Source organism: Centruroides vittatus, unplaced genomic scaffold (genome assembly GCF_030686945.1).
Source record: "Centruroides vittatus isolate TY-2023 unplaced genomic scaffold, ASM3068694v2 contig_2190, whole genome shotgun sequence".
NCBI lineage: Eukaryota > Metazoa > Arthropoda > Arachnida > Scorpiones > Buthidae > Centruroides > Centruroides vittatus.
In genome coordinates this window covers 78,839-105,640 of record NW_027121367.1, presented here as the reverse complement: position 1 = coordinate 105,640, position 26,802 = coordinate 78,839, and the positions used below count along the sequence as shown (strand labels likewise).

The 26,802-nt window shown below is 31.9% G+C and overlaps 3 protein-coding genes across 6 annotated transcripts in view; 1 reads left to right on the top strand and 2 right to left on the bottom strand.

Moving 5' to 3' along the window:
* Nucleotides 1-26,802, top strand: part of LOC136970811 (uncharacterized) — a 424,253-nt gene that overhangs the window by 364,473 nt on the left and 32,978 nt on the right. The gene's annotated exons all lie outside the window — the stretch shown is intronic.
* LOC136970805 (kinase suppressor of Ras 1-like) lies at nucleotides 1,615-17,943 on the bottom strand. Of its 4 annotated transcripts, none has more exons than XM_067265262.1 (11): nucleotides 17,607-17,943; nucleotides 5,431-5,517; nucleotides 5,224-5,318; nucleotides 4,069-4,827; nucleotides 3,923-3,986; nucleotides 3,747-3,854; nucleotides 3,500-3,667; nucleotides 3,201-3,422; nucleotides 2,864-3,128; nucleotides 2,693-2,773; nucleotides 1,615-2,617 (listed from the first exon to the last, which is right to left on the bottom strand). In XM_067265262.1, the coding sequence occupies exons 1-11, from the start codon at nucleotides 17,666-17,668 to the stop codon at nucleotides 2,543-2,545; spliced, it is 1,986 nt and encodes a 661-aa protein (XP_067121363.1). In that variant the 5' UTR covers nucleotides 17,669-17,943; the 3' UTR covers nucleotides 1,615-2,542. The 4 variants fall into 4 exon arrangements, with proteins under 4 accessions (XP_067121363.1, XP_067121365.1, XP_067121364.1 ...); XM_067265264.1 differs by lacking the exon at nucleotides 17,607-17,943 and adding an exon at nucleotides 16,885-17,040; XM_067265263.1 differs by lacking the exon at nucleotides 17,607-17,943 and adding an exon at nucleotides 13,489-13,627.
* Nucleotides 20,841-26,802, bottom strand: part of CCT3 (chaperonin containing TCP1 subunit 3) — a 51,641-nt gene continuing 45,679 nt past the window's right edge. The window contains exons 16-17 of the mRNA XM_067265271.1: nucleotides 21,287-21,418; nucleotides 20,841-21,161 (exon numbers count right to left, since the gene is read on the bottom strand). Of these exons, the coding sequence (XP_067121372.1) occupies nucleotides 21,048-21,161; nucleotides 21,287-21,418 (246 nt within the window). The 3' untranslated portion in view covers nucleotides 20,841-21,047. The remainder of the gene's footprint in view (nucleotides 21,162-21,286; nucleotides 21,419-26,802) is intronic.

The window sequence follows — 26,802 nt, the reverse complement described above, 5'->3', positions numbered from 1 at the left end:
ATATGCTAGTTTTAAACATTCAAGCAACTTGGGCCTAGGATCTGTAGCCCTTCCATTCGGGGTACGCCGCTTTTGGAGGTTCTTCTATAGAAAAAAAGGAGTATAAATTAATGTTTTAAATAAATTATGAAAAGCTTTTTTTTAAATTTTATTGATTTTATTCGTATATTTTTATGACTTTCGGAGAGGGATGGAAATCTCATATTTACGACAGGCCATTGGTGTATCCAGGATTTTGAAAATATGGGTGTTGCTCGAGGCAGATTCGGAGAAAACAAGATACGTGTCCTCTATCATTTTTCGGAAAATGTTACTCAATTACCTTACAATTACTTTAGTTACCTAATTGAACACACGCAATAACATTGCTGTGATGCATCAATGGGGTGCAGCAGCACCATAAGCGCCCGCTGGATGTGCCCATGATAAGTCCAGCCATGTTTTTCTAAGGCCCTAATAATACTTATAAAAATTAGTAATAATGAATAAGAAGTAATAAAGAAATTCAAATGATCGTTTTTATAAATCAGCTGGATTAAATTATTTGAATTGTTTTCTTCCGTCTGTTAGATTTATATTAATTTCCTCCTCTACGTCATGTTGATTCACAGTGATTTATTGCATTCATTAATTTATGTAACAAGTGATTTATGTAAATTTTAATTCCAAAAACACGAAACAAAAGTTTCTAATTATACGAACTTTGATTTATTAGTGATTTGTAGATTTAATGGTTATTAAAAGAAAACGATAGTTTATTATGTCGTTTCAAATAAATTCAAACTTCAGTTTTTAAAAATACTGCATGCATGTTTATATATATTATACAATATGTATAATGTATCTCTAACGTATAATGTAGTTTTGTGGTATCTTGAAATGGAAATAATAAAAACATTCGGGGATTTTTCTGTGCGCGCAGGGGGCACGATTTTGTTCACCCACTTTGAAGGTTAATAACTCTCGTGCCTTTTGTCCAAAATTTGTGAAAGTTTGCAGGGAGATTTATATATTAGGGGGATTAATGCCGTTAAACTTTGGTGGTTAAAGGACGAGGGAGTGGGGAGATAGAAGGGGTCCCGTGCCGTATCTCGAGGGGGATCAGACATAAAATTTTACTCTTTATTTGCATTTAAATTTATTTTCTTTAATTTTGAGAGTAGAAGAGAGTTTTATTTAATCTTTGTCATTTTTTAATAATTAATAATATAAGTTTAATAAAATCCTGTAATAGATGGCGCCACACACAATTTTGACTTTAATGCCGAGAAAGTCGCCAGTGTTTTTGAATTGTATTTTTCCTCATTATCTATCTTAACTGACGTATTAAAGAGTATTATTGTTTATGCGGTCTTAATACGGTAATTTCTGATAATATAAATAAAAACATTGATTAGAAAAGATAATTTGAAACTATTAAGCTGCTTTATTATCCAAAGATAGCGTTCTATAAATATAAATTTAACGCGAATTACTCGTCATATATTAATAAAACATTGTTATTAAAGATAAATTTCGCAACGTTCAAAAATTTTAATAATTAAGGATTTTGCCTGAGTTTTACGTTTATAAAATTATTAATTTACTTGTACTGGAAATAAATAGCCGAACAGCTTATTGAGACGTTCAACTGATAATTTATTTACAAGAAATTGTCCTCTAGTTGTATTTTTTTGGCTGCATCGGTCTACAAGAGTTACATATGGAATGTACAAAGGGTTTACAACAATGTTGATCACTTGAAAATACAAACTCCCTCCCGAAAAATTAAAATGTAACGAACTAAATTAATTTTTAATGCTGACTAAAAACCAAAATCTTCGACGTAATACATTCGGAATGCTGACGAGAGATGTCATTTTATAATTTTGTATATTTTTATCAATAAACCTGTATTATCAAACGGCCCTGAATATATGTATGTATATATATACGTATCTATATATATATATATATATATTATTATATATACATCATTTTTTCAATAGAAGAAATGAAGTCGGAAAATGTTTTTATAGTGTGAAAACTTTCAAAAACATGCACACATTCATTCCGTTACATCCACACGAAAGACATTAAACATATATATTTTTTTCTTTTTTTTATGTTTTTTAACAACGATCAAGGCAAAAAGACAGCCTGAAACAGCTGATACTCAATCTTCAAAGGGCACCATTGCACCGTGTCTTTCTTCATATGCTCCAAGTAAATCGCTAAAACTCGTGTTAGTTTTGTCTCTAAATGCCAAAAAATGGCTAACTAAACTCAGAGAGTCAAAAAGTCTATGCGGATCTTCGCTCGTAATTCGATGTTTTCTATGTAAGAATGCATCCTTTACTAAAAAGTTGTCCACAATCATTCCAAAGATGAATGAAGCTCGATGATTTGAAATGGTGCCCTTGAAGTATCTACATACGAGAGGCGATTGATCCAAATAAGAAATAAATGGGAAAGTTCTTGTTTTTTGAATGCAAAATCAAATCTCTCTTTAGGCACACCACATTTGATTTCTCTTATTCGTGGATACAGTTTTATTGCTGCCTTAAACACTTATACCACGACCAGTATGATGAATTCTTTCGGGTTCCGAAGAACTGTGTCGTTTATGAAGAGAAACCTAGCAGAAAAATAGCAAATTAATAACTAAATCTTTTATAAGAATGTTCAAAAAATAGATAGATATTCGACCTACGTTTTCTTGTAACTGTCTTGCTATATAAGAAAATGGTGGTCTACGTTGAGGAGTAGCACACCAGCACTCTATCAATAGTGCCTAGAATATGAAAATGTTTATTAATAAGCATTTCATCACAAATATATATATATATATATATATATTATATTTTAATGTAGACTAACTTACTCTCAATACATTTGTACATTTTAAGTCGTCCACCATTTGAGTTCTGCCGTTTGCTATTAACCAGATGACCGTATGAGAGGGAAAACTGGAAAATGCGAATTTCTCTGATAATAGTTCGTATAACACGGATCCAAATGCATAAATATCAGATTCTCGAGTAAAAGCAGCTTCGGGATAAACGTGAGGAGGATCGACCCGAAGTGTCCTCATCAATTCAGGACTTATGTAAGTCAGATGACCCCTGGATATACTTCCGTATCCCGGTCTACAAAAGAAAAATGTACATATGTTAGTAACTATTAACTTGGAGATTATAAACAGTTTTATGGAAATTTACCTGTCGTTCTCCTGAGAAGTCATAGCCTGGTCCATAATGCAAAGTTTCACTCTGCCTTCTAAAATGATATTTTTGGAGTTAAGTTTCTTGTGCACTATTCCTTTAGCGTGCAAATAACCCATTCCCTGAGCAATTTGTCTGGCAATACTGACTTTACTGTAGAATGGTAACCTGTATCTCTGCAAATGAAGTTGTTCGTACAGAGAAGGTCCTTTTCTCATACTGCAATATAAATGATACACGTTGATTATCTAACAAAACGGCTTAGAAAATGTTTTTAGAAGAACAAGTGCACATACCTAGTGATTATAGCCAGTTGAGGAGGATCAATGCAAGCCCCCATAAACAAAACCACGTTCTCGTGACGTATCATACTTAATTGTGCTACTTCTTCGAGAAACTGCCCGACTTCTTCCTCCGTTTCTTGTTTAAAAGTATAAATAAGCACTTCTCCGTGCCATCTACCTCTAAAATTTAATAATTCGAAACTCATTTCGACTTTCCTATAAGAGAATTACGAGAATAAAAAAGCATCATCAGGCCTACCTGTATATGTCTCCATTATGATCTTGCTTTAACTTCTCGATGATGTCCAGATCACCGAAAGGAATGCACCATTCTCCCAACGTGTCTCTTACATCAGCGCATTGAGATCTAAAATTACGTTTCATGTTAGTTAATCGATTTGGCAACGGTTATAATATTTGAAAAATCGCTCTTACTTGGCAGATATTTCCGAGACATCACAATCTCCAATCCCAGATTCCGTATCGTCTAGAAAATCTTCTATCATTATAATTAAACATAATGCACGTTAGAAGCGTCAATAAATGCATTGTAAACGAACAGAGCGTGAGAGTTTACTCACCAACGGTGCTAACTGTCTTCCCCACGGGAGGCCAGGTGGCACAGAGTCGTTCTATAGGCGAACCTTTGGTTTCCAGGCTTAACGTTCTAGCTTTTGTCATCCATTGCCGTCCGAACCTACCGTGCACGCTGAGATTTTGGGCACGACTCTTCATCCCACTTCCTTTTCTAAAGTGGGTAGTGGCAACGTTCGAAGGTGGAGAAGATACAGAGGGAACGGCACGATAACCGACTTCAGGAAGTTGAGAGAGCCTCTCCTGAGTCCGACAAACGGAGGAGGTCAGACGTCCAAAATCCCCCTCTGTGTCCGACGGTGTTTGTGCAGCGGAAGAAGCGGTAGAAACGCAGCCGCTCGACGATAAAGAACCGCTGGGTGAGGCAAAGAAATTCTGATAGCTGTCTGTGTGAACCAAACACACGGGTCCCACGTGAGGCCAATTGCAAGAACACTGATTCGGCGGTTGAAAGCGTTGAACGTTTTTCAACAGCGTCTTCAATCTCTTCTTTGCCATTTTATCGTCGATCTTCTCCTGATTTAAACCGAATCGGCCCTTGACATGTTTATCGGCAGCGTTAGCTTTGCTCATTTCTCTACTTCGTTTTCGTTGAGATAACCAATGCACTACTTTCAACAAACCAGATAACGCCGTTGCCGCGCTGCTGCTTGCTCCCGTTCCAGATTTTTTGCTGCAATCTTCGGGCATCTTTTCTTTATCCAGCTCCAACGTATTCGTGCTGAACTGACTCCAGCTGCTGTCACCTGCAATAACAATAAAAACATTACAAAAATTCCTATATTTTCACCCAAACGATCGATAAAATAAACAGGTAAAAAAAATGCACCGAGTAAGATTTACAACGCAATTATATTCTTCTTATTTTAATATGGCTCGGAAAGTATTGATTTATAGAGTATCAAATGATTTCCTAACAGTTTACAGCGTCATGGCAGACTATTTTCGGACGTGATGTTTCCAACTAGATTATTTTTAGCATTACAGGTTTATGATCTTCTGTCATTGTTAACGACACAACCGTGGCCTAAACTTATCAATTTCCAGCATATAAACTGCGGAATAAACTCGTCACGCGAATGAAACACGTGAGCGTGACTCAAAAAGTCTCGTGAATAAATAAACAAACAAAGATTGCTCACCGCTCGAAGTTTGATGACTGTTCCTTCTCGTGCTGGGATTGTTAACATTACACCAGTGATTCGGACTGTTGGCGCAAGTCTCGTGACTGATATTGCTGCAAATAGATTAGATTACGAACGTTTTAAAAATCGAAAACAATAGTTAGAGATGAAGCGGCATTAACCTCACGCGGAAACACAAAAACAGAAGAAAAAAACCACACTCACCCGCACTGTTTGCATCTGACGGCTGTAAAGTAGACCATTTTGTGACAAGTGTTGCAGCGCCGAGGTGCGTATAAACTGCGAGTTAACCTGTCACGAAAAACGTTTTAAAATTATAAAAAGCCACACTGTTTGTCTGTTTGCATTTTTGAAAATTAATGCGGAAATTCGGTAATTAGATATATTTTCTCGCCACCCGATCGTGTTTCTAGTGATTATTTTTCTTACTCTGAACTATGATAAGTAACCGAACACTAGCATCTCTTCTTTCTGTTAAAAATGGAAATAAATTCTCTGTTCGACTTTATACAGTATTATGCCATTTAGAAAATCATTAATACCAAAATATCGATTTTATTTATTTATTTTTTTGTGTGTAGATATATATTTGTATCGTTTTATCCCCCGCTTGTGGGTTTTTGAGAGAGAACAGCTGTTTATAGAGAACGAGGGGAGAATAGAATAGAGAGGAGAACCCTGCAAAAGCCAAAAATGATATTATGCACTATTCCACCTGGATCTACGCCACACCTGCTGCTATTTTACGCATGCGCCTCTCCCGGTCCAGCACGCGCCAGATGGCACGCGACTACACGTGCGACTCGTAATTGTTCAGTTTTTCCCGGTTCTTTTTTTTACGTCATCCCGGTGAGGCTCGAGCGGTTCTAGTACGAGTTTGCGAACGAAGTTTAAATACCTCTAGCGTAAAAAATATACAGTTTAAGGAAGGAAAGACACTGAAAACAATTTCTTTTTTTCATCTAATGTAAACAAAACGTAAAATTGGGTAGTACAATTTGAAATGGTCTGAAATATAAATAAAATAATGTTAAAAAATATTCAAAGTTTAAAATACATTTTAAAAATTTCCCCGTTAAGGAACAGCAAAAAATAAAAAAGTAATTATAAAATTTTGCCTTGGAAGAAGCTCCATAAACGAGCAAGACATTTATCTATCGAACGGATTTTGTTGCTATTTTTAAACTAGCAAAAGGGATATCGATTAAGATCAAAAATCAACTGGAGCTAAAAATAAAGAATCCAATAACCTAAGAATTCTGGGAAAAAATAGAAATCAAATAAAAAACAAAACGAAGATTACCTGCAGTGTTCTTTGCGCTGATGTACCGAAGCCATTCGGTAAGTGTTAGTATAACACATCAATATTACCATTGTGTCCGGAGGAGACGTAAGAAAAACGGACACAAGACACAGACACAGTGGCTTTTCTTGGAGCAGACGTCGCTCTTTAAAGAAGGCGGGCGACGAATGAGAGAGCCGATGCTCCTCACCACCCAAGCAGATGCTTGTGTATACCAATCTACATCGCTAGGGAGGGGGGAGTAAAACTTTTCCCGACTCGTCCATGCGGGAGACGAGCAACAAATGATGTCAATAATTTAATAACTGGACCATTTCGCCTGTAGATTTAACATCGAATACCTTAAATAAACGCATCTCTTATAAGCATTATCGTTGTGGAGTTCGAAAATCTTTGTGTGTTTGTTTTAGTTATCGCTACTTTATTTAAATTTATGTAGAATTTTATTATTACTTTTTCAAATTAAATTATAATTTGTTTAATTCTCTCTGTTCGGAATGTATACATCTGCCTGTTGGTCGTGTGGATGGCTTGTCGCTAGTCACGTGGATGCGACCTTGATAAACACGCAACCAAACGGTCCTGCTGCATTCGTCCATCTGCTAGGCTCTCTCCTCAATCAACCAGCTGTTTTTGCTTTGACTCTTTACGGTAGAATACGTAAATTCGACACTGTTATTGCCCGCAAAACCCTTACGAAATGCGCGCTCGACTCTTCTGTCCACAAGTCTTTTCCATTATAAATCATATTTTCCATTGTTTTGTTAGTTAAAATTCGCAAGCAGAAGTCTCCGTAACAATATAATAGAATACGGTCGGACATAACACAGCGCGACTGGAAACTGCATCGACGTATACTAAATTTAGCAAAGGAAAAAAGGGAAAAAATATCTTTAGTTTGATTTAAAGGGCAATAGAGAATTATCAGAAATGCGATTCCAAAGTGTAGGCACAAATCTGAAATTTCCAAGCCACCTGTGCTACAGTCCAGGTGTTCTTATTGTGTATATGACGTATGTTATTGTCAACGCATCTTCTCCTATAATTGAATATAGTTATCGAAGATTTAGGTTAACACTTGATGCATATTGTGAATTTTCGCCGTACTTATCAATTGTCATCGGAAGCGCTTAGTACACGCTGTACAGTACATTGTGCGCTACTTACACAATGACGAGACTCGTTAAAATTATGAATGGATATAATGATATACATTTACCCTTTGAATATGGATCCGACTTGTTGTTAGTCTTTACAGGAAATTGTCAAATTTTTAATGACAGTTTATTCAATTAACAAATGACAATTTCTTCGTACGACATTACACTTATCGATGGTATTATAGTTCTTGTATTGTGTTTATACATCTTGTAGTGCATTTGTGGGTGTTGTTTTCATTGTTTTTTTTACTTTTTAACTTCGCTTTTTAGGTCGAAGAATTCACACTAAAATTAAACTAATCCTATTAAATGTTTATAATATTTCTATTACTAAAAATTTATATAATACGATCGCTATTGCAGCTTTTGGATAACACTACTGTTATGATCACAATTGAAGATGATGTTGAGCCATAGAAAGCGTGTTGCTGCTAAACTATTTCAAATTTCAAGACATTGGCTAGAAAATAATTCCAAATAAGTTTTCCAAAAAGTTGGATTTTAACCATGAAAATCTTAAAACTTTTTTGGAAAGTTGTAAATTGAGTAATCCCAAAAAACAGTTATTGTTTGCATGAAATATTCAAATTTCGCATATAAAATGAAAATAAAAATTGACATTTAATGTGTCTTCTAAGTAAAGCATTTCTTAATTATACAAATCTTTCTAAGAAAATGCGAATGTTTATGGAAACAATCTCTGGAAGTTGTATGTGTTGCTAGGAAACAGAAAGGAACGAGATATTGCCTGTCAGACACACTACACATCATCTAAACCTAATTGAAACGGAATAAACAGAAGAGATCCTACTTAATCATTATTTTGTTTGAATAAAATTCCACTTAAGTCGCATTCGACCGAAATAATTGTCAAAAAGGTTTTAAAAAACGCGTGGAGGTGCGTAAACAATAGACGTTCGATATTAATGTTGGAGGATGTGCGAAATTTACAACCAGACAAAACAAAGCTACCTGACTAGAAAGGTGGCAGGTTAGGGGAAACCACTATAAAAAAATAAAAAAAACCATTGACAATAGGCTAGTTTACGTTCAAAGTAAGGGACAGGTGGTCGTATGGACGGGGAAGCGATTTTCTAATCTGTAGTAAGTAGTGGCGCGTGCACGCCGGTCACGTGACCTCCCCATTCCTCTATTTTGGGGGAGGAACACGCAGGCCGTCTGTCCTCTTTCGTTAAAAATTTAGCAGATGTTACCTCGTCCTCTTACTAAAAAAACCCCATCAAATAATAATAATAATAATAATAATAATAAGTGATAATATATAAAAGTTATCATCATCATCCTCATAACAGCGATCGTCATTAACAATAACTCCGACACGTTTGCAAATAGGAATTAATTAACGTCTACAAATTTTGTTTTCTGCGGCTGCCGAAGGTGGCACATTGGGGTCAAGCGGGCATCCGCCCCAAACACTACCGAAAGAAACAAAAGTTTCTCGAGATAAAAGAAGTTTTTTCTTCTTTGAAGCATCGCAATAATCGAGGACGTCGATGGATGGAGAAAGAAAAAAAAGTCAAGGACGAATTTCAGGAGAAAGAGAGAGAGAGAGAGAAGCACTTGGATAAACACCACAGCTTTACTCATTACGTAACGTAACGGTTGATTTTTACTACAGAAATTACTCAACTAAATGAAATTTTTTTTATTTTGGAAGCGAAAAACTTATCAGTAGAATTTGTCATTGATAATGTATAGCGCCGAATTAAAGACGTATCTAATGCAAGAAACAAAAGACAAAGATACACGATATTTTCCTTTTTTGCGCAAAACCCGAAAGTAGAGTAATTTTATACTTTAGGAATTGTATACACGAGTGCAAAATGTGGCATTTGGGATTTTGTTTTTTTGTATATTATTAGCCTTTTTAATACTAATATATAAGAGAAAAACTCGAATGCGAAACATTTCCATGATAATAAACCACAAACTTTATGGAACCTACATAAGGTTACCGTAAACAATTATTTCTATTGACATTAAAATGAATTTTGCAAAATTATTATTATTATTATTAAAACAATTCCTTCTAGTACGAATATTACAAGCTCTTCTTACGTTACGTCACGTCTGACCAATCAAAGAAAGCGTAATTTAAGGGGTTACAAATAATGCCTTCTTTGGCCTGACGTAAGGTAAGACGAGCCTGTCAACGTAGCCTTATTCCTCAATCAAACTGTATATATATAAAAAATTTTCTATGTGGGGATTATACAGCAAAAATTATTAAGCATTATATAAATAAAATAATTTCGAACAGAAGATTCATAGAGTAAAATAATTTTTAAAAATTATGAATATAAACAAAGGACACGATAAACAATTCTTACGCTTTTATAATGCCCTAGGCAACGAATTACATATAGAATTTTTAATTTTAAAATTAAGAAAATAAGAAGAATATCTACAACCCGGCACGCACGTACAGTACACGTACAGTACCTTGCGTAGGCGTGCCACGTTTTGCATTGCGGCTCGGAATTATATAGAATGCATACGAAACGAATAATTAATTGAAATAAGTTATTTGTTCCTATTTATTCGAATCTAGAGAATTGCAAATGCGCCGTAAACCGGCAAAAGAAAGGAGACGACGATCGATGACAGGCTCGTTACCACCGTCCGTTCTTCGTTTAAAAAATCCGTTGCCCGTCACGTGATCTAGCAGGTGTATAAAAAGAGGACAATCGGAGACGCCGAGCATCGACCGGCCAATTAAACCATCTGCTACTTTAGTTAACGGACTAGCTCCGGGCGACAAGTGGTCCTGGCCTTGGCACGCACCGTCTGCGCACATGGCCCGTTGGGCCGGAGACCTTTGACCCGCGGAGACGGTCACGTGATCGCCAACCACCTGTTCCGATCCGTCGCTTCATCGCGTACGAGTTCCGATACGTTTTACCTAACGGCCATTCCTCCTCGAGAGGAGGAAATTATACACGGATGGGTCCTGCGTATATCCCCCCTTTTTTAAGATTTAATACTACACGATTAGGTCTATAAGTGCATTTTTGTCCGAGTTAAATCAAACGAATCTGGAAAAAAGAAGAAAAATCTAGTAACCGAGCACATACAGAAGAATACAGACACAAAAGAACCGAAATATTCTCTCGAGTTTGCTTTTTAAACGAAACTTTTGATTGAATTACTCTTATATGTTTGCTAGAAAAACACGATTTGATTCTAAATCATATTTATTCTATAGAAATGCGGAGGAATATGTTATGATGTGTAAACTGTACAGGTAGGCGAGGAGGAGGAGGAGGAAGATGCGCTTCTCTTCGAAAAATCAGACTCGATTCACGTGTTAAGTCGACAGATGTTACCTCTGTTAACGAAACTCGATATGTACCCTGAACAAAACGAGAATGGCAATAAGCATTTGGAGTACTCTCCACCCTTTTCCGGAGATTCCAATAGAAGGATGTTTTTGTTTATCGAGATGTCGCGTTTCGCTATTGATACGGTGCCGAACATCACTCCTTTTTTTTTGCAGCTATTAAACATTTTGATGCGTTTACCGATCATAATATTGCTCTTCTTTATAACGAGCCCCTTCTTCGCCTTTTCTCATTTTGAGGGGAGATCGACAATCGCTTAACTTGTTCTCTATTCTCGCACACCTGGACCCGGGTTTTCAGCTGCTTTTCTAACAAACATCTGGACCCGTTGACTAAAATTTAACTATTATCGACTACTTTGAATTCTAAATAACGATTCCGAGTTCGATTTTTCTTTTTTTTTTACTGTTACTTCTAAAATTGTTTTTTTTTTAATGCCATGCGGTAGTCGTGCATTGCTACATCTGTTCGAGTGTTACTCATACACAGGCCTATTTATTGCATTTGTGTGTGTTCTAAATGTTTGAATTTATCAACGGGATATTCGGTTTCTTTTATTCTAACTTCCCACGCTTTATCTCGATAAATTTATTCAAATATCTTCATCTTGTATAGCGAAATATTTATACGCTCAGATTCATCTTTTGAATCTAATCGAAATTATTAACACTTTCGAGTTTCGGGCTTATATATTATTTATATATGTATAAATAAATTAATTTAGACCTCATTAATGAGGCGTATATTTAATTTATTTACTATAAAAAAGAAAAATAAATAAATTAGTAAGAAAAAAACCCCGTCGAAGGGCGCCTCGATCGGTTCGCGGAAGTTTTTAAAATGTTAATTATTGTGTCGACAATTTTTTAAGCCGGCGAGAGAAATACTTTAAAAAATTGAAAGTCGATTTAATAAATAAATAAATAAAAAATTCTCTTTCGTGTAAACTTATAAAAATTCAATTTTAGAAAGATAATTCTGTTTTCAGTTATTGAATTTTCATGAAAATAAAATTAACTTTCCATTATGAAAATAAAAACTGACGTAGATTTACATATATATTATTTTATACAAAAGATTAACAATTAATTATATTTAATTAAATTATATACATACGCAAGAAAATTTTATTCCAGGCAAATGGCGGATGAGCTTTTTTTTTTCAGAAAAACTTATCCGCCATTTGCCTGGAAAAAAATTTTCTTGTATTTAGTTTATCGTCAAACCCGATTATATTTATGCGCTATCTTTTATCTACGCACAAGTAACCTATATTATGTTATAATCGCCATAAAGTAAAATAAAAACAATAAGATAAGTTTTGATATGAATTATGTCACGACGAAGATGAAAAATTTATATATATGTAATTTTGTAATAGTCTGAAGCGGCGTAATTAATGACCTCAATAATTTAAAATGTAGTTACTGAATTTACACAAAATATTACTAAATGTTGGAGAAAATTTTTATATATATTATTAACTCGGTCGATTCGATTTATACGATTAAATATACTAAATTGAATTATAATAAAATAGATTAATTTTTGACTTTTATCGCCAAACTCGAGGGTATCCTCGGGCATTAAGAGGGGGGGGGGAAATAAATATGGTCAAATATCCATGGCAACCGTGACGCCATCTTGTGATGTCAGATAATGATCTTATTTATATCTGGCTTCTGACAAATGGTAAACAATGGCCTTATTTATATCTGGCTTCTGATAAATGATGATGATCGAATATTTTTAGAACAATTCGGACTACTTTAAAAAAAAAAAAAAAACTTGTACGAATCTTTGTAATTCGACAGCGTAAGCCATCATCAAAAGCGCCGCTCCAGCCAGAGATTCAAACATTTTGACGTCACAATATTTTCAAATTAAAAAATTAACGTTATTAAAAAACAAAAACTGTAATGCAAAACATTACTGAAACTCATTAACATCAATAATTAGTTAATAATTAATTGTAATTAGTTATTTCCGCAATACTTCTAAATGGAATTAAAACCATGCAAGAACCGACACAGTTTAAGGTTAGGAAGGCCAGATACTTCAATAACTTTATACAGTAAAATCTAGGAACAAATTTATAATTTATTCAAAAAATGCATTAAATTAATAATTTTTCTTTTTAAAAATAACCGATTTAGCGACTCGATTGTTTTAAATACGATATAAAACTAGAAATTACAACGAGCGCCCGATATTTTCTGCATGGTCACTCGTTAATTATCATTAACTTCGCGTGACTTAAGGGAATCTTTTTGTAACTCATTATCGCTTCGATAAAAAAAAAACCACAGAATAATAATCCTCCATTGGAATTAACAGAACTTTTTAATACGCAATTCGCATTACGAGACCTAATCAATGCGTAGGAGACTGGGAATGGCGTCAAATTTACAATTTTCTTAAGGTAAAAAGTACATACCTCGACATGTCGTGGAATACTTTCTAATAAATAAACTACCATAAACGAAACAAAATATATTCCGTAACGAAACCAAAATGGAACACGCTGGTATTTTGTATTTTCGGATCTCTCTCTCTCTCTCTTCCTAATTTGCATAAATTGCAAGCCGATGCAGACCGTTTCTGTAATGCGAAAAACATTATTTTCGTCTTTTCTTTTTTAATCCATTTTAATTTTTTCTAGTTGAAAAAAGGTGGAAGAAACAACATCGCCGGCCGTGTTTAGCGTCTATACGTAATATATGCAAATTAGAGCGCTAGGGCACGGAACGTATATATGTATATTTTTCACATGCTCTGCGTACGTTTAATTATTGGCATTGCTTATATAACCCGCACGTAAACGAAGTAGATTCCCCCCCCTAAACAAAAATAAAATATGACAGATATGCGGAAGTTAAGTGGAAAAAAAAGGGAAAAAATTTACATAGCCAAGTGGAATGAATAGTTAAGGATCTTGTAAACGAAACGACTCGTCCTAAAATTAATGTAAACAGTAAATATAAATTAATAAAAATTAAAATAAAACTGATAAACTCTCCTTGCAAAGTTGAAATTATTTTAAAATGAAGGATTATCGGAAGATTTTGTGTGTCTAAATAATCTTTTAGGTTAATGTTACCTATGGTTCCAAGATGGCGGCTGGTCTAATTCCAGCAAGAAAACAGTGGGGACACACCTTCTAACCTAACCTAACCTATTCTAATAATTTTGTTGATAATAATTATGGTCATTTATTAGAATAGGTTAGGTTAGGTTAGGTTAGAACGTGCGTCCCCACTGTTTCCTTTCTTCTATTTGCTGGAATCATAGACGAGCCGCCATCTTGGAACCATAAGTAACATTAACCATATTTTGTTGTGTCTCCTATTAATTATTTGCTTCTATAATCTATAATCAAAAGTTGTAATTTAAATAAGAAGAATTTAAAGAATAAATTAGCAAAAAAATAAATTTGTTATTAATATTTGAACTATAGTATAATAATATACACGAATTTATAACAATATTTAACCCCATAATTTAATTTTTTTTTAAAATATTTATAAAATTATTATTTGAAAATCTATTAATAATACTTATTGCTGTCTGAAATTAAAAAAAAAAAAATATATATATATATATATAGAAAAAAAATTGTTTTTTTTAAAGAATAAAAACAAGACAAACCACGAAAAAATATGCATTTGAATACGGAAAACGAACAAATAAATCGATTTTTAAAAAATTTACGAATAACAAATTAAAATGGAACTTGTCTTACAATAACTGTTACGTAATTATTGACTAATGCATTTCGTTACAAAAACAAAATGCAAAATAAATATTCCGAGTTAAAATATTATAATAGATGGGCTTAGCCGAAAACCCAAAACGAATCATTCTTAAAAATAATCGGATTAATGCATTTTTCTCAGGCTTAGATAATTTAATAATAGTCTAAAAATCACAAAACTGTCAAATGGAACATTTTCGGATGTTAACACGTGTTAAATACGTAAAGAAAAAATCAATAAAAAAAAAGAGAGGGGGAAAAAACGACGAAGAGATATTGTATTTTATCACCATATCGGCAAAGAAATCCACACGTCATCGAGACGATGGTAATCCTTGGTAAATGTCACACGTGTCTGTCTGCCTCGGATAGAAAAACCACCTGTCAGTGGTAAGAACCGCAAACGTTGTTTGAGGAATATCAGTCTATATTGACTTTTCTTCCACGTCCGTAACGTGGAAATGCGGAATTCCTCGGCCTCTTTAAAATATCTGGAATATGGTGGAATTTAATATATGCCATATAAAAATCGATAGAAACTCGATGAAAGAACGTCGTTAGGGGTGATCTAACGTGCGGTGCCACTCAAATCTCGGGTGATTGACCTCGGCTTTACTTCTTAATTGTTTACAGATCCATCCTTTTCTACTCTTTTACCAATTAATTCGTGTGCCTTTGGTGATTTTTGCTCCGTCGAGCGGAACCGATTCGAGTCAAACAAACGTTTTTCTGTTTTTACTTAAAATTTGCCGTTTTGAACGCCACTTCCAACCCGAACCAGAGCCTTACCGGATAATTTTCAAATATTATTTGCTGGTAGATAAACATTAACGGGTTAAATATTTAAAAAGCCAACAGTTATTTAGTTTTTGTAAAATTTAATTAATACGGGGGGAAAGACTTTTGAAAACAGTGTTATCTTTATAAAAACTTAATTAAATATGTAGAATTTATGTAAGTAAGAAGAAGGGATAAACAAAATTAGCGAAGAGGAAGTAAGTCTTTCTTCCTTTCTTTTTTAAAGTTTTTAATATAAAAATCATGTAGGAGATTAATTAAAAAGACGAACGTTAAGGTTTAAACGAGCGTGGGCGGTCAAAATTCGGTAAAATGAGTACAATCAGAATCCTCTAGGTTACTAACAACACCTTTTAACAATATTATTTTCCGGTAAACACCTTTGATAAAGATTGGATGTTTATCACGTATCTCGCTTTTCTAAAAATGGGTTTCATCTATGGAACGGTTGGAAAATATGGGTTAAAGAATGTAAGTGCTGTTTTCCACTATCCGCGAAGAAACTATACGTAATATTATTTGTTTAAGAAATAATACATCGACGTAGCGGTTTTTGTTTGATGTGCAATTATTCTTATTGTGTATAGTATATAAACAGTTGTTAGCCATATTCCGCGTGGGCGTAGAAACAATAAATATGGAATCCTCTTGTTTAAAAAGTAGAGCACTTATCATCATCATCATCTAAAACGAATTCGATACGGGATTATCCTACGCTATAAATATTGGATAGGATTTGGAACAAGAATAGCAGAGATAAAAAAATAAATAATAAAACTACCGCATCATCCATCAAACTAGAAAATTTCGCATTTAAATTTGTTCTATGATGATAAAATGCGAATAAAAATGGTTCCGAATTCGCATCTCCATCTTCGTTCGAGTTAATTGGAGCTTGCTGTTTAATTATTAAATAATAAACTCAATTAGGTGGGCAGCACTCGGATAATCAAGCAACGATGAACGTTTTTTTAATAGCTCATCATCTATTAAAAAAGAACGAAACTTAGTTGAAATTTCAAATTCATTCTTATGTAAATGAGTCGTTTTTGTGCATTAATGCCAGCGAATTATGTTAATTAATATAGTAAATTCGAGTAAAATAGGTTAACAGTTTTTCTAGCGACGTAAAGATGTTCGAGCTGCTTCCGTTTGTTCCGATAGCTCTATCTCATTACCAACAATCTTGACCTCGCGACATTTAAGAAGACGTATAGTAGTCATTCTGAGTGATGCAGCTAACCAAAATAATAATAATAAATAAATAAAACTTTCGTTTACCTGTAAGGGCTACTAAAATAACGATCGACAACCTTCTTATAAAATCGATCTATCGATCATTTTTCTTTTTTAAACATTTCGAATCGATATTCGGAATCATAATTCGGAATAAACCAATCGCGTTATTAATTTACATGGATTTTCGAATTTATTGGTTAATTAACGGTGACGTATTTTGAAATTTTAAACCTTTGACTACCACGGATCGAACGCGATTGGTTAACGATCATTTTCAAATTCGAAATCGATTAATTTCCGACGAAAACGTTAAAAAACGCGACGGTGGCATATTTAAAACTTATAATTACGATCCGCCGATAAGATTTATTGCTATAAAAATCGTTTAAGTGATTAGAAATGACGTCAAAAGTCATGCTATTAACGATATCACGACTCATGTTACATCAAGGCGCCCATGTAATAGATAAAACCACCATATTGGCGCCTGTATCCCACGTGGACGTCTATTTATTATTATAAAAGTAGATAGTAGATAATATAATATATAATAGCGTGCTACGTGCCAGCTGAGTTTTAAACAGATGGATATACATATATATAATTTTTAGTACTACGATATAAAAAATACTACCGATACGTACCATTTGTGTGTACAGTATACGTGATTATTTAAAAATTGTATAGGCGTTATCGACTTTCCAAAGCGATTAAATAACATATAAAAGGCATGTATAGTTAACGTAACGGGTAACCGTACTGACCTTTTCCTACGTTCATCCATGGTATTGACCGTTGAATGTGCATCGACGAACACTCTGCACATTGATAAAACATTTAAAAACGACTAAAACTGCCCGATCCATAGCGGACTCTCCACTGCTCTGCAAAGCACAATGGTTGTGCAGTAAAGACCGACCGACATGTAGTTGAATCAGGGTCGTAACGTTAAGTAAATTCGGACGGGTAAGTCGACTACGGATGCAGCCATGATCACATCTAAACCATAGACCTGTTAGGAAGGTGTGCAGAGGTTCTGGAGTTTGGTGTGCCCGGACAACGCCTCAATCGATCTGTGTGGTGCACAAGCGTGCCACGTCATAGCCGGGACTTCGCTCACGTCATAGGTAAAGCCAGTTGAAAGCTGAAAACGTCATTTTCCAAACACGTCATTGTTGCTTTACATTTTGATAATTTTCTACTCTGTTTTGCGAAGAATTACTAAACGTAATCGCGCGATTTACTCGTCTTAAGGGAAATCTTACGACGGTCGAAAAGGAGAAAAATAGCGAAAAACCTACGATGAAAACATTATTAACGTGATGTTTTTCTGTTCTACACCGTTTTTAAACACGATTACACGTACGTAAAAGTGTTTCCATCACTATAAACACGAAAACAAACGTTTCTGTGGATGTCACCGCGTACAAAATGCGATAGAAAGAGAACAATCGCTACACTTTTTTTAAAAAAATGTATATAAATTTATATTCGGGAGTAAACAGAAACGTATTCGGATGTACTGTACGTCCAACAGAAAGCTGCCATGACGTCAGCGATGACGTAAGAGGGAGCATATTTGCCTGTTTGCTAGTGACCTGTTTCTAAAAATAGTAAAAGTTGGCGTGTCACGAGAAGACCTCGTTTTTGGAATTCTTCTTCCGCACTGACAACTCCCTCTTTTCAACACTAATAGATTTCATACGTGAAATATTTGATAGAATACGTTTTCTGGTCGGAAGGACCGAAGAGTAAAACAGGAAAAATATATATATATATATAACACGGAAAAATATATTATACACGAGCGGTAAAAGGAGCTGGTTTATTTTATTACATTTATATACGTATTTTTAAAGGTATAATTATTATATAATTGGTTTATTTACAGGTGGAAATACTTAGGCATGTATATACATTGTTACCTTACGATCGACAAAAATTTTATCGTTGCCATCACCTTTTGACATTTTCGGTACGGACAGCAGATACGAACGGTAAATGTTTATTTATTTATTCTTCAATTTCCAAATTAACTACAAAAATTATTATTACAATTTTTATGTCATTTATTAATTAAATAATATACACATCTTCAGACGTACTGTACGTATGTGTATAAACGTACCCGTAACACACCGTTATAAACTTATATTAAAAATAAAAAAATACAGTAAAAAATCAATTTTTCTCAGATGTCATTTTTCTAGGAAAACGAATGTGTAAAAAATCTTTTCTTAAAAGTATAAATTCTTTTTAAAAATTGATCTTTTCCAAAAACTGTCATTAGATTTGAATTTGACCGTTTTGTAAATCTCCAAATACGATTTTTCCCCCTTTATTTTATATATTAAAAATTGTTGTAATTATTTAAAAAATCATAAGAAAATGATAAGGAAAATCGGGAGTTTCAAGTTAAAAAAATTTGTTTTTAATATAAATATAATAATAATAATAACAACAATAGTGGTTTTTCGGATTATTTGGAAATAAACAAAAATAAATCGATAAATACATCGTCGCCATTCGAATTTCTAGAAAATATATGAGAGGAAACAAGTGTGATTTTTTTAGAAAGTTTATTTTTACAAATTTTGTCTTACTTTGGAAACACTCCCCTTTATTGCTTTCTCCTTCACGGTTGCAACATTATGGAAGTCTATTGCTATGGTAACTGCATCCGTAATACGTCCCGTGACGTCACGGAGCAGATATTTCTGTTGCTAGGGTGTGCGGAAGGAGCGTATTCGGGTGTATATTAATCCCTAAATTGGATAATTTCTACGGATTTAATTAACCGCGCACTACGACTTATCCCGTCCACACGTTTCTATATACATACCGGAAGAAAACATTGCGTGAGAATTAACCATTATTAAAATTCGATTAAGCATGCAAATCAAAATTTTAATAACAAATTTCATACAAACTAGAACCGGTATTACGTATGCAGTCGTATTTATATGTAAATAATATTCTGTTTGTGTTATTTTATGTCGTCCTGGTTTTCTATTTTCGCATTAAGAGGCTGTATATGTTAAAACTGTAATGTAGGTATGGGGGTTTTCTTTTGACACACTCGTTAAGGAATTATAACGAATTAACACCGGCGTATCTATGCATTCTGGAAAGGCATTGACACCGTGCAAATATTAGTTAATACATTTACAACTTGTACTGCAACGTTTAGTTTAAATCACTGCACTCCGCGAGTTTGTATCTTGATCGATCGATGTTTATTGTGTAGATGCGCGCTTCGAATATATTTTATAGGAGTGACGACCGTTTAATTTTAACCTATTGAACTCCGTACGTGTTACAATTATACGTCTAAACAAACGAAAGAGAAAGACCAGATAGACAATCAATAAGCATCTGCTTCTTGATCTGCCAAGACTTGCGTCACAGAACGTCATAAGCCCCCTAAATGATTACGAAAGACAGCTTTGTCGTCTAGGTCAGACTAGACATCTGGTCGATAGTTTTAACATCTGCACGTTGCTCCGTACTCTTTGCTACGTAGGAAAAATCTATATAGAGGAAAAAAAAAAAACACAAAAAGTGCATCGTATGACATACGTTAATTACAACGCGCCGGGGGATTTTACTATTAAAACTACGGAGTAAAATTGGAATTAGACGTATACGCGATTGATCATAGGAATAGAACCGCCAACGTTTGATGCTTCCAACCTTGAACTACGTTAACCTCGTTGCTATAGCGACTGCAGCTAGGACGTAGACTCCACGCTAGCATCTACTTTGCTGAATCCGGGATTCGCGGCATTCGGCCTTACATTTTTATTTTGATCAAATAATGTTACGTGTTTACAACCGTTACAGTTACGCCGTTGCCGCTTCCCCGGAAATACGATTTTTCTGCTGAAACGAATCTACTTTTCCCTCGCACAAACTCGTACATTTATTCCATTAACTCGTTCGTTTAAAACGCGTTATTTCGAGGGGGAAGAAATGAAAGAATCTACAACCAACCGACGTCATTTTCTTCAATCAAATTTATTCCAATCACATTTTATCGAGACGTTAATACAAGAAAATGCGGATGGGTTAAATTAAACAGTTTCTGGAATGCAACAGCTTACAAATAAAATTGAAAAGCCAATTTTTAATAATGAAACCTCGTATAAAAAAACCTTAAGCAGTTTTAGTTTGGTAAATAATTAAAAAAAAAAACATTTAAATTCTTAATCCTTCATGGATTCTTCTGTCGGTGCTGCTGCAGCTGGAACATCATCTTTGTCTTTATACTTCTTAGAACCAGACACTATGTCGTCAATTCTTAGTAGTAACACCGCAGTCTGCAGAAGTTAATTGTAATGAAAGAATGAATTAGAAATAAGTTAAATTCTTAAAAAACTAGTTTAATTAACAATTGTTCAAAATTAAAAATACAGTAGTAGTAATAATAAAGAAAGTTACGTACCTCGATAGCAGTTTTGTATGTCTGGAGTTTCACAGCCAAAGGTTCCCATATACCCAGAGTTGTCATGTCTGCTAATTTACCTGTTTCTCCATTGATACCCCAATTGCTGTTACCTGGAGTTGCATGCTTTGCCTAGAAAAATATTGTTATTGGGTTATGTTAAATACAACAGAATAATAATTAAAAAAAACCTTCGCAAAGTGCATAAAAACAAACTAAGCAAGCAAGATTAAAAATTCAAAATAAATTCTATAATTGTTTTCTTTTATTTCGTGTAAACAAACTGGAAGATGGCACAATTCTCTCCTTAGAAATCACATCTGGTAAATATCATTACAGAAAGTGATTAGTTATAAGGGTTTATATTATTCTAAAAATCGAAGGAGGATAAATACAAGTCAAATATTTGCAGTCTTTACCAGGTTCTTGGAAATTTCTAATATTAGAAGTGTTTTGAACAAATAAATAAATATTTAACATGTTCCAAAGTTTTGATCTCAATTGGTAAAAAAAAAAAAAAAATCAGCAAAATAATTCTATTTATTAATTAATGAAATTAAGCAATCGTTATTTGGTCATTAACAAATGTTTAAATAAAGTAAAGTATTCAAATCTAATTATCATCATCTTAATAATCTATTTAGAATAGACTGTGGGTGTTTTCCAGTTAAATATAGAAACGAATGCGCTTTTAATTTCCTTTTTTTTTGGGATAACTCCCTTTATAAGCCAGATGTGAATGTAAAAAAAAGAATTAAAAATGTTAAACAAAAACGAATCTAAAAATATATCAGAGCAATGCATTAAATCACACAATTAGCATTTGTGGATTTCTAATGTAAACAAATTAACAATGTCAATGCACAAGTATTCAAAATTTTCTAGGTAATTAGGGTAAAACAACAGATAACTGTTTATTGTGATAAAGTATTTTAACACAGTGTAGAATCATTTAGATTTCATTCGCTTTCAGGAAGGAATTAATTTAAATTCAGCATCTTTCAGGAATCAGGATATGAGAGTAGGCATCACAGATCTTAGATTAAGCAGAAAACAAAAACAATGAAACAATACTTAAGACACACCTACTCTGTCCATTAATTTCAGCACTTTCCTATGCATTTCATAAATATACACTATTAAAAAACAGTGGATGATGATAAAAAAAAAATTAATTTGGAAGTGATGGAAGAAATCAAGTATTTGTACGTTTGTTTTTTTAGAATAAAAAATTTAACAAATAAAATTACAAATTAACACAACAAAAGTATAAATAAAAACATTATAGAATTATTTTAATTGTATAATATTTCATTAAGGATTCAAGCTTTTAATGTTAATCAGAAAAATTATATTTAATTATTAAAATTATTTGCAAGATATTAAATATTTTATCCAAATTATTTCATTAATTTTAGAAAATTGTATGAAACATTTTTTAAAAGATTATCTGAGATTAACACCCTTCAACATACTGTAGAAGATAAGCAGAAATGTTGTGCAGCTACATTAAAGCTATGACAATTTGTAATAATTAAACTTAATGACATAATGTAAACAATTTTTCTCCAAAGCAGAAGTTTGCAAACTTTAAATATTCTATCGTTTATTAAATCGCAAATTAATCTTTGATATATTCTACTAAATATATATATATATATAAAATATATGCAGAAAATAACTAGATCTGATTACAGACATAAAAGCAAAAAGAAACCATATTATTCAGAGATAAAGTGGTGAACAGTACATAATTAAAAAGAGGATAACAAAACTTCCAGTATATTTCATTTAATATGAATGATACTCCACTGTAATTCCAGAAATTTTTAAATGCAACATAAATAAAAAAAATCTATCAAAAAATTTCAAAGGATTCTCCATAAAAAGCACAACACTGTTAAATCACATTTAGTGCATTTAATTTTATATCATAAAATTTATTTTTTATTCCACAATCTATTTTGTTTTAGATTTAATGTAAAAAACAGTCATAAATATTTTTTTGCTGACATATAAAATAAATATGCTTTTTTAAATTATAATTTGTTGTGCGATACTGTTTAATGTACTTTAAATACAAATTCTACACTTTGATCTGACATAAGATAGTTTAGGAAATTCTGAATGAAGGAATTAAAATATTATTAACTTCCTTCATTCAAAATTTCTATACAGTATTCAGAGGTATGCTATAATAAATCCTGCCGGTAAATAACATATTCAAATGTTAATTCAAATTCTTGAGACGATATAATATTGGATATAACTAGATATTCTTGTGTGTATATATATATATATATATATATATTTACCATAGAATAATGTAATACATACAAATATGCTATTATGACAAGAAAACAATAATGGCACTTCTTAAGTTAAAAACCAATTTTGAAATTTAAACTGTTAAATGTAGGATAATAAAATTAAACTTAAAAAAGTCAATAAATATACTCGAAGATTATTTAACTATTACAATTAAAATTATAGAATATAGTAAAAAGCTTAAAGTTATTAAATAAATATATGGTACAATGGTTTATAATGCTGCAAAAGTAATTTTATTTAAGTCAAAAGAAAAAATAAACAAAACAGCAACGTAATTTACGACAGACACCATACAAATGAGTGAATGCAGTGATTTTTTAGCATTGTGCCTGCTCGAACATCCAGTTCATGGAGGTGCCAACACCAGTTCATGGTAGTATGTAGTACGTAATCTCCCATTTCTCAAAAGGTTGAAACTTGTCACAAAAATTGAAATTTTGGTCATAAATTTCTAATCGTGAATGATCAAATTTCTAAACATCAAAGAAGTAATGTACATTAAAAATATTTTATCTGATATTAATAACTAATAAATCTGGAAGAAGGATTTACACATAAATTGTTTACAATACAAAGATTGACTGTTTTATAACAACATTTCAGAGTAAAAGAAAATGCTATTTATAATTAAATTGATTTGATATTAAACTTTCAACAATGACAAAGGCATTATAAAAAAATTTAAATTTCAACAAAATATATTTTCCCAATAAAGACTATAATAATAAAAAAAACTTTATTTTATAAATATTAATAAATGAATGTTAAAAAATATCTTAACTCCTTTGCTACATAATTATTTGGTCTTCCTTGCCATTTACTACATATTCACAAATATTACATTAGTTCATCACACAATGATTCATTTCTGATTAATAACAACTCTTCACCTTTATCTTGTTAAGTTTTGGTTTCACTGTCAGCTTTTTAAAAAAATATTCCAGAGAAAAAGTTTGACATAAGAATTTTTTAAATGGTAAAAATGTATGTATACAGTATGCACTGTGTGTCATAAAAACATTTAACAGTAAAACTTTAAAAAAATATTTACATGAGTTTAGCAGAAACAAAAACAGAAATAGCATTAATATTTATATAATATGTTTGAAGTAAATAGGTTATGAAAATGTCTTAACAATCTGAAATTTATGTTTGTTTATTATTATTGAAATAATTGCTTTTTGAATATATAATTCATATAATGATTATTATTTACTAATATAATATTGTTTAAAAATTTATTCTTTATTTAGCACTATTATAACTACAGGTCTCAGTCTCTCATATTTTTAATACATTTGAATTTTAAATAAGTAAAAAAGCCAATCTTCTTTTTATTTTTAAAAATGTTAATAAGAAAAAAAAGTAAGAAATGTAGAGGAGATGATATTCTAACTGTTACATTTGCAATTTTTTTTCTTATCTTAATTACAATTTATTGTAAGTAATCATAAACTAACTTGATAAGGACATTTTATAATAAAAAGAAATATTCATGTTTTCATGATCACTAAATCTGTATTACTACATAATTTGATTAAAAAAATGAAATACAAATGTCAGTGTAAGTGCAGTCAACATACCAAATTAATATAAAAATAATAAAAATAAAAAATATTTATACTGCGAATCAAATAATTGTCACCATTTTTCTCTTTCTTTGTTTTGGCAAATGAAAGCAAAATAATTCTCTCTTTTGTTTTTAAAATAACTAAATGACTAGCAAATTTTACGCCTTCAATATCAGATATGAATTTTATATAATTTAATATGTTTATGAATTTATTAATGTCATATATAATATAATATAAATCACTTACAATTGAAAGTGTAAAATACAGAATTATTATTATGATTGTTCTATACACATGCATATACTTAGAGGTATCATTAGACAGTCACACTTATGGCTTTTATTATTATTATCTTTGAAAAAGCTGTTTACTTTAAAACATGAATTAAAGATATTTCAAAACTGCAATATTGAAAGAGATGATAATAGAAGTACTAGCTAATTATTTGCAATGATTTTAAATGAGTATTAATATCCCGTGCATGTGCAGATGACCATGTATTTTTAGATTTGAGATATCATCTACTGGATATAATCTATATTCATCCATCAGAAAAACATTTTTTAGATCAAAATAATAAATTAAAATTTCTGTATATTTATGATGTAAACCAATTATTAAAAATATCACACAGTTGTATTCCAATATTTTTCTTTTTAAATCAAATATTACAGTATATAACATCATTATTTAATATAATATATATAAATATAAACAGTTTATGTATAATTGCAATTGTAAATATAACAAAAGCTATTTGATAACTGAAAAAGAATTACTGTGTAATTAAATCTCTCTTTAAAATTTAAAAGATTGGAAAAAATAATGAATAATATTGAATAATAAAACAGAACAGAGACCTTCATAAATAAAAATAAGAATTATAGCACTACTCGAGGCACTCAAACTGATTATTACTAGATTTTAAATGTTGCTTTCATATATTTTCAAATTTCTTTTTTCCCCAACTAAAATATAAAATATTCTTATAGTAAATTAGAAAGTAAAAGAATATCCTTTCAGTATTAAAAAAAAAAAAAAATTCATTTAATCAAATAAATTTATGAATGAGATGAAAAATGAGTAAAATATTTTAATAGACAAAGGAAAAGACAACAGCTTTCATATAATGAAATATTAGTTTCAATATCAATAATCATCTGCAAATAAAAAGATTGATGTTAAATATGAATAGAATCATCCATTTCAAGTTGATCAATTCTAACTAAACAATTACTTCAGTTTTATTATGAAGAACTAATCTTTGCAGTAAAGTATATTTCCACTAGAATAATGCAAAACCATCTTTCAATACAATGCAAGGATCATCCAAAAGCAAACTCTGAATATTCTCCAAATATTGCTTTATCAATTTTTGTTTATTCTCTAGGGCATTTCCTTTATGGAAATAATTTTGAAATAAATCAAGACTGTGAAGAAAAAACTGATACAAAGAATATTTTGTTTCAAAACCAGTTTCCTTCTAAAAATAAGGATTCCAAAATTTAAAAGAAAAATTAAGATAAATTTGTAAATAAAAACAGATTATATATATTACAATAAAATTATTTGATTTAGAATAAGTTCCCAATTTTATCATTTATGTAAAAA

Coding starts and splice junctions, on each gene's coding strand:
- LOC136970805 (XM_067265261.1), bottom strand. CDS start 6,600: ATGGTAATATTGATGTGTTATACTAACACTTACCGAATGGCTTCGGTA. Junction 4,828..5,223: donor CAGTCATCAAACTTCGAGCG/GTGAGCAATCTT, acceptor TTGTTATTGCAG/GTGACAGCAGCTGGAGTCAG. Junction 3,129..3,200: donor ACTTCTCAGGAGAACGACAG/GTAAATTTCCAT, acceptor TTTCTTTTGTAG/ACCGGGATACGGAAGTATAT.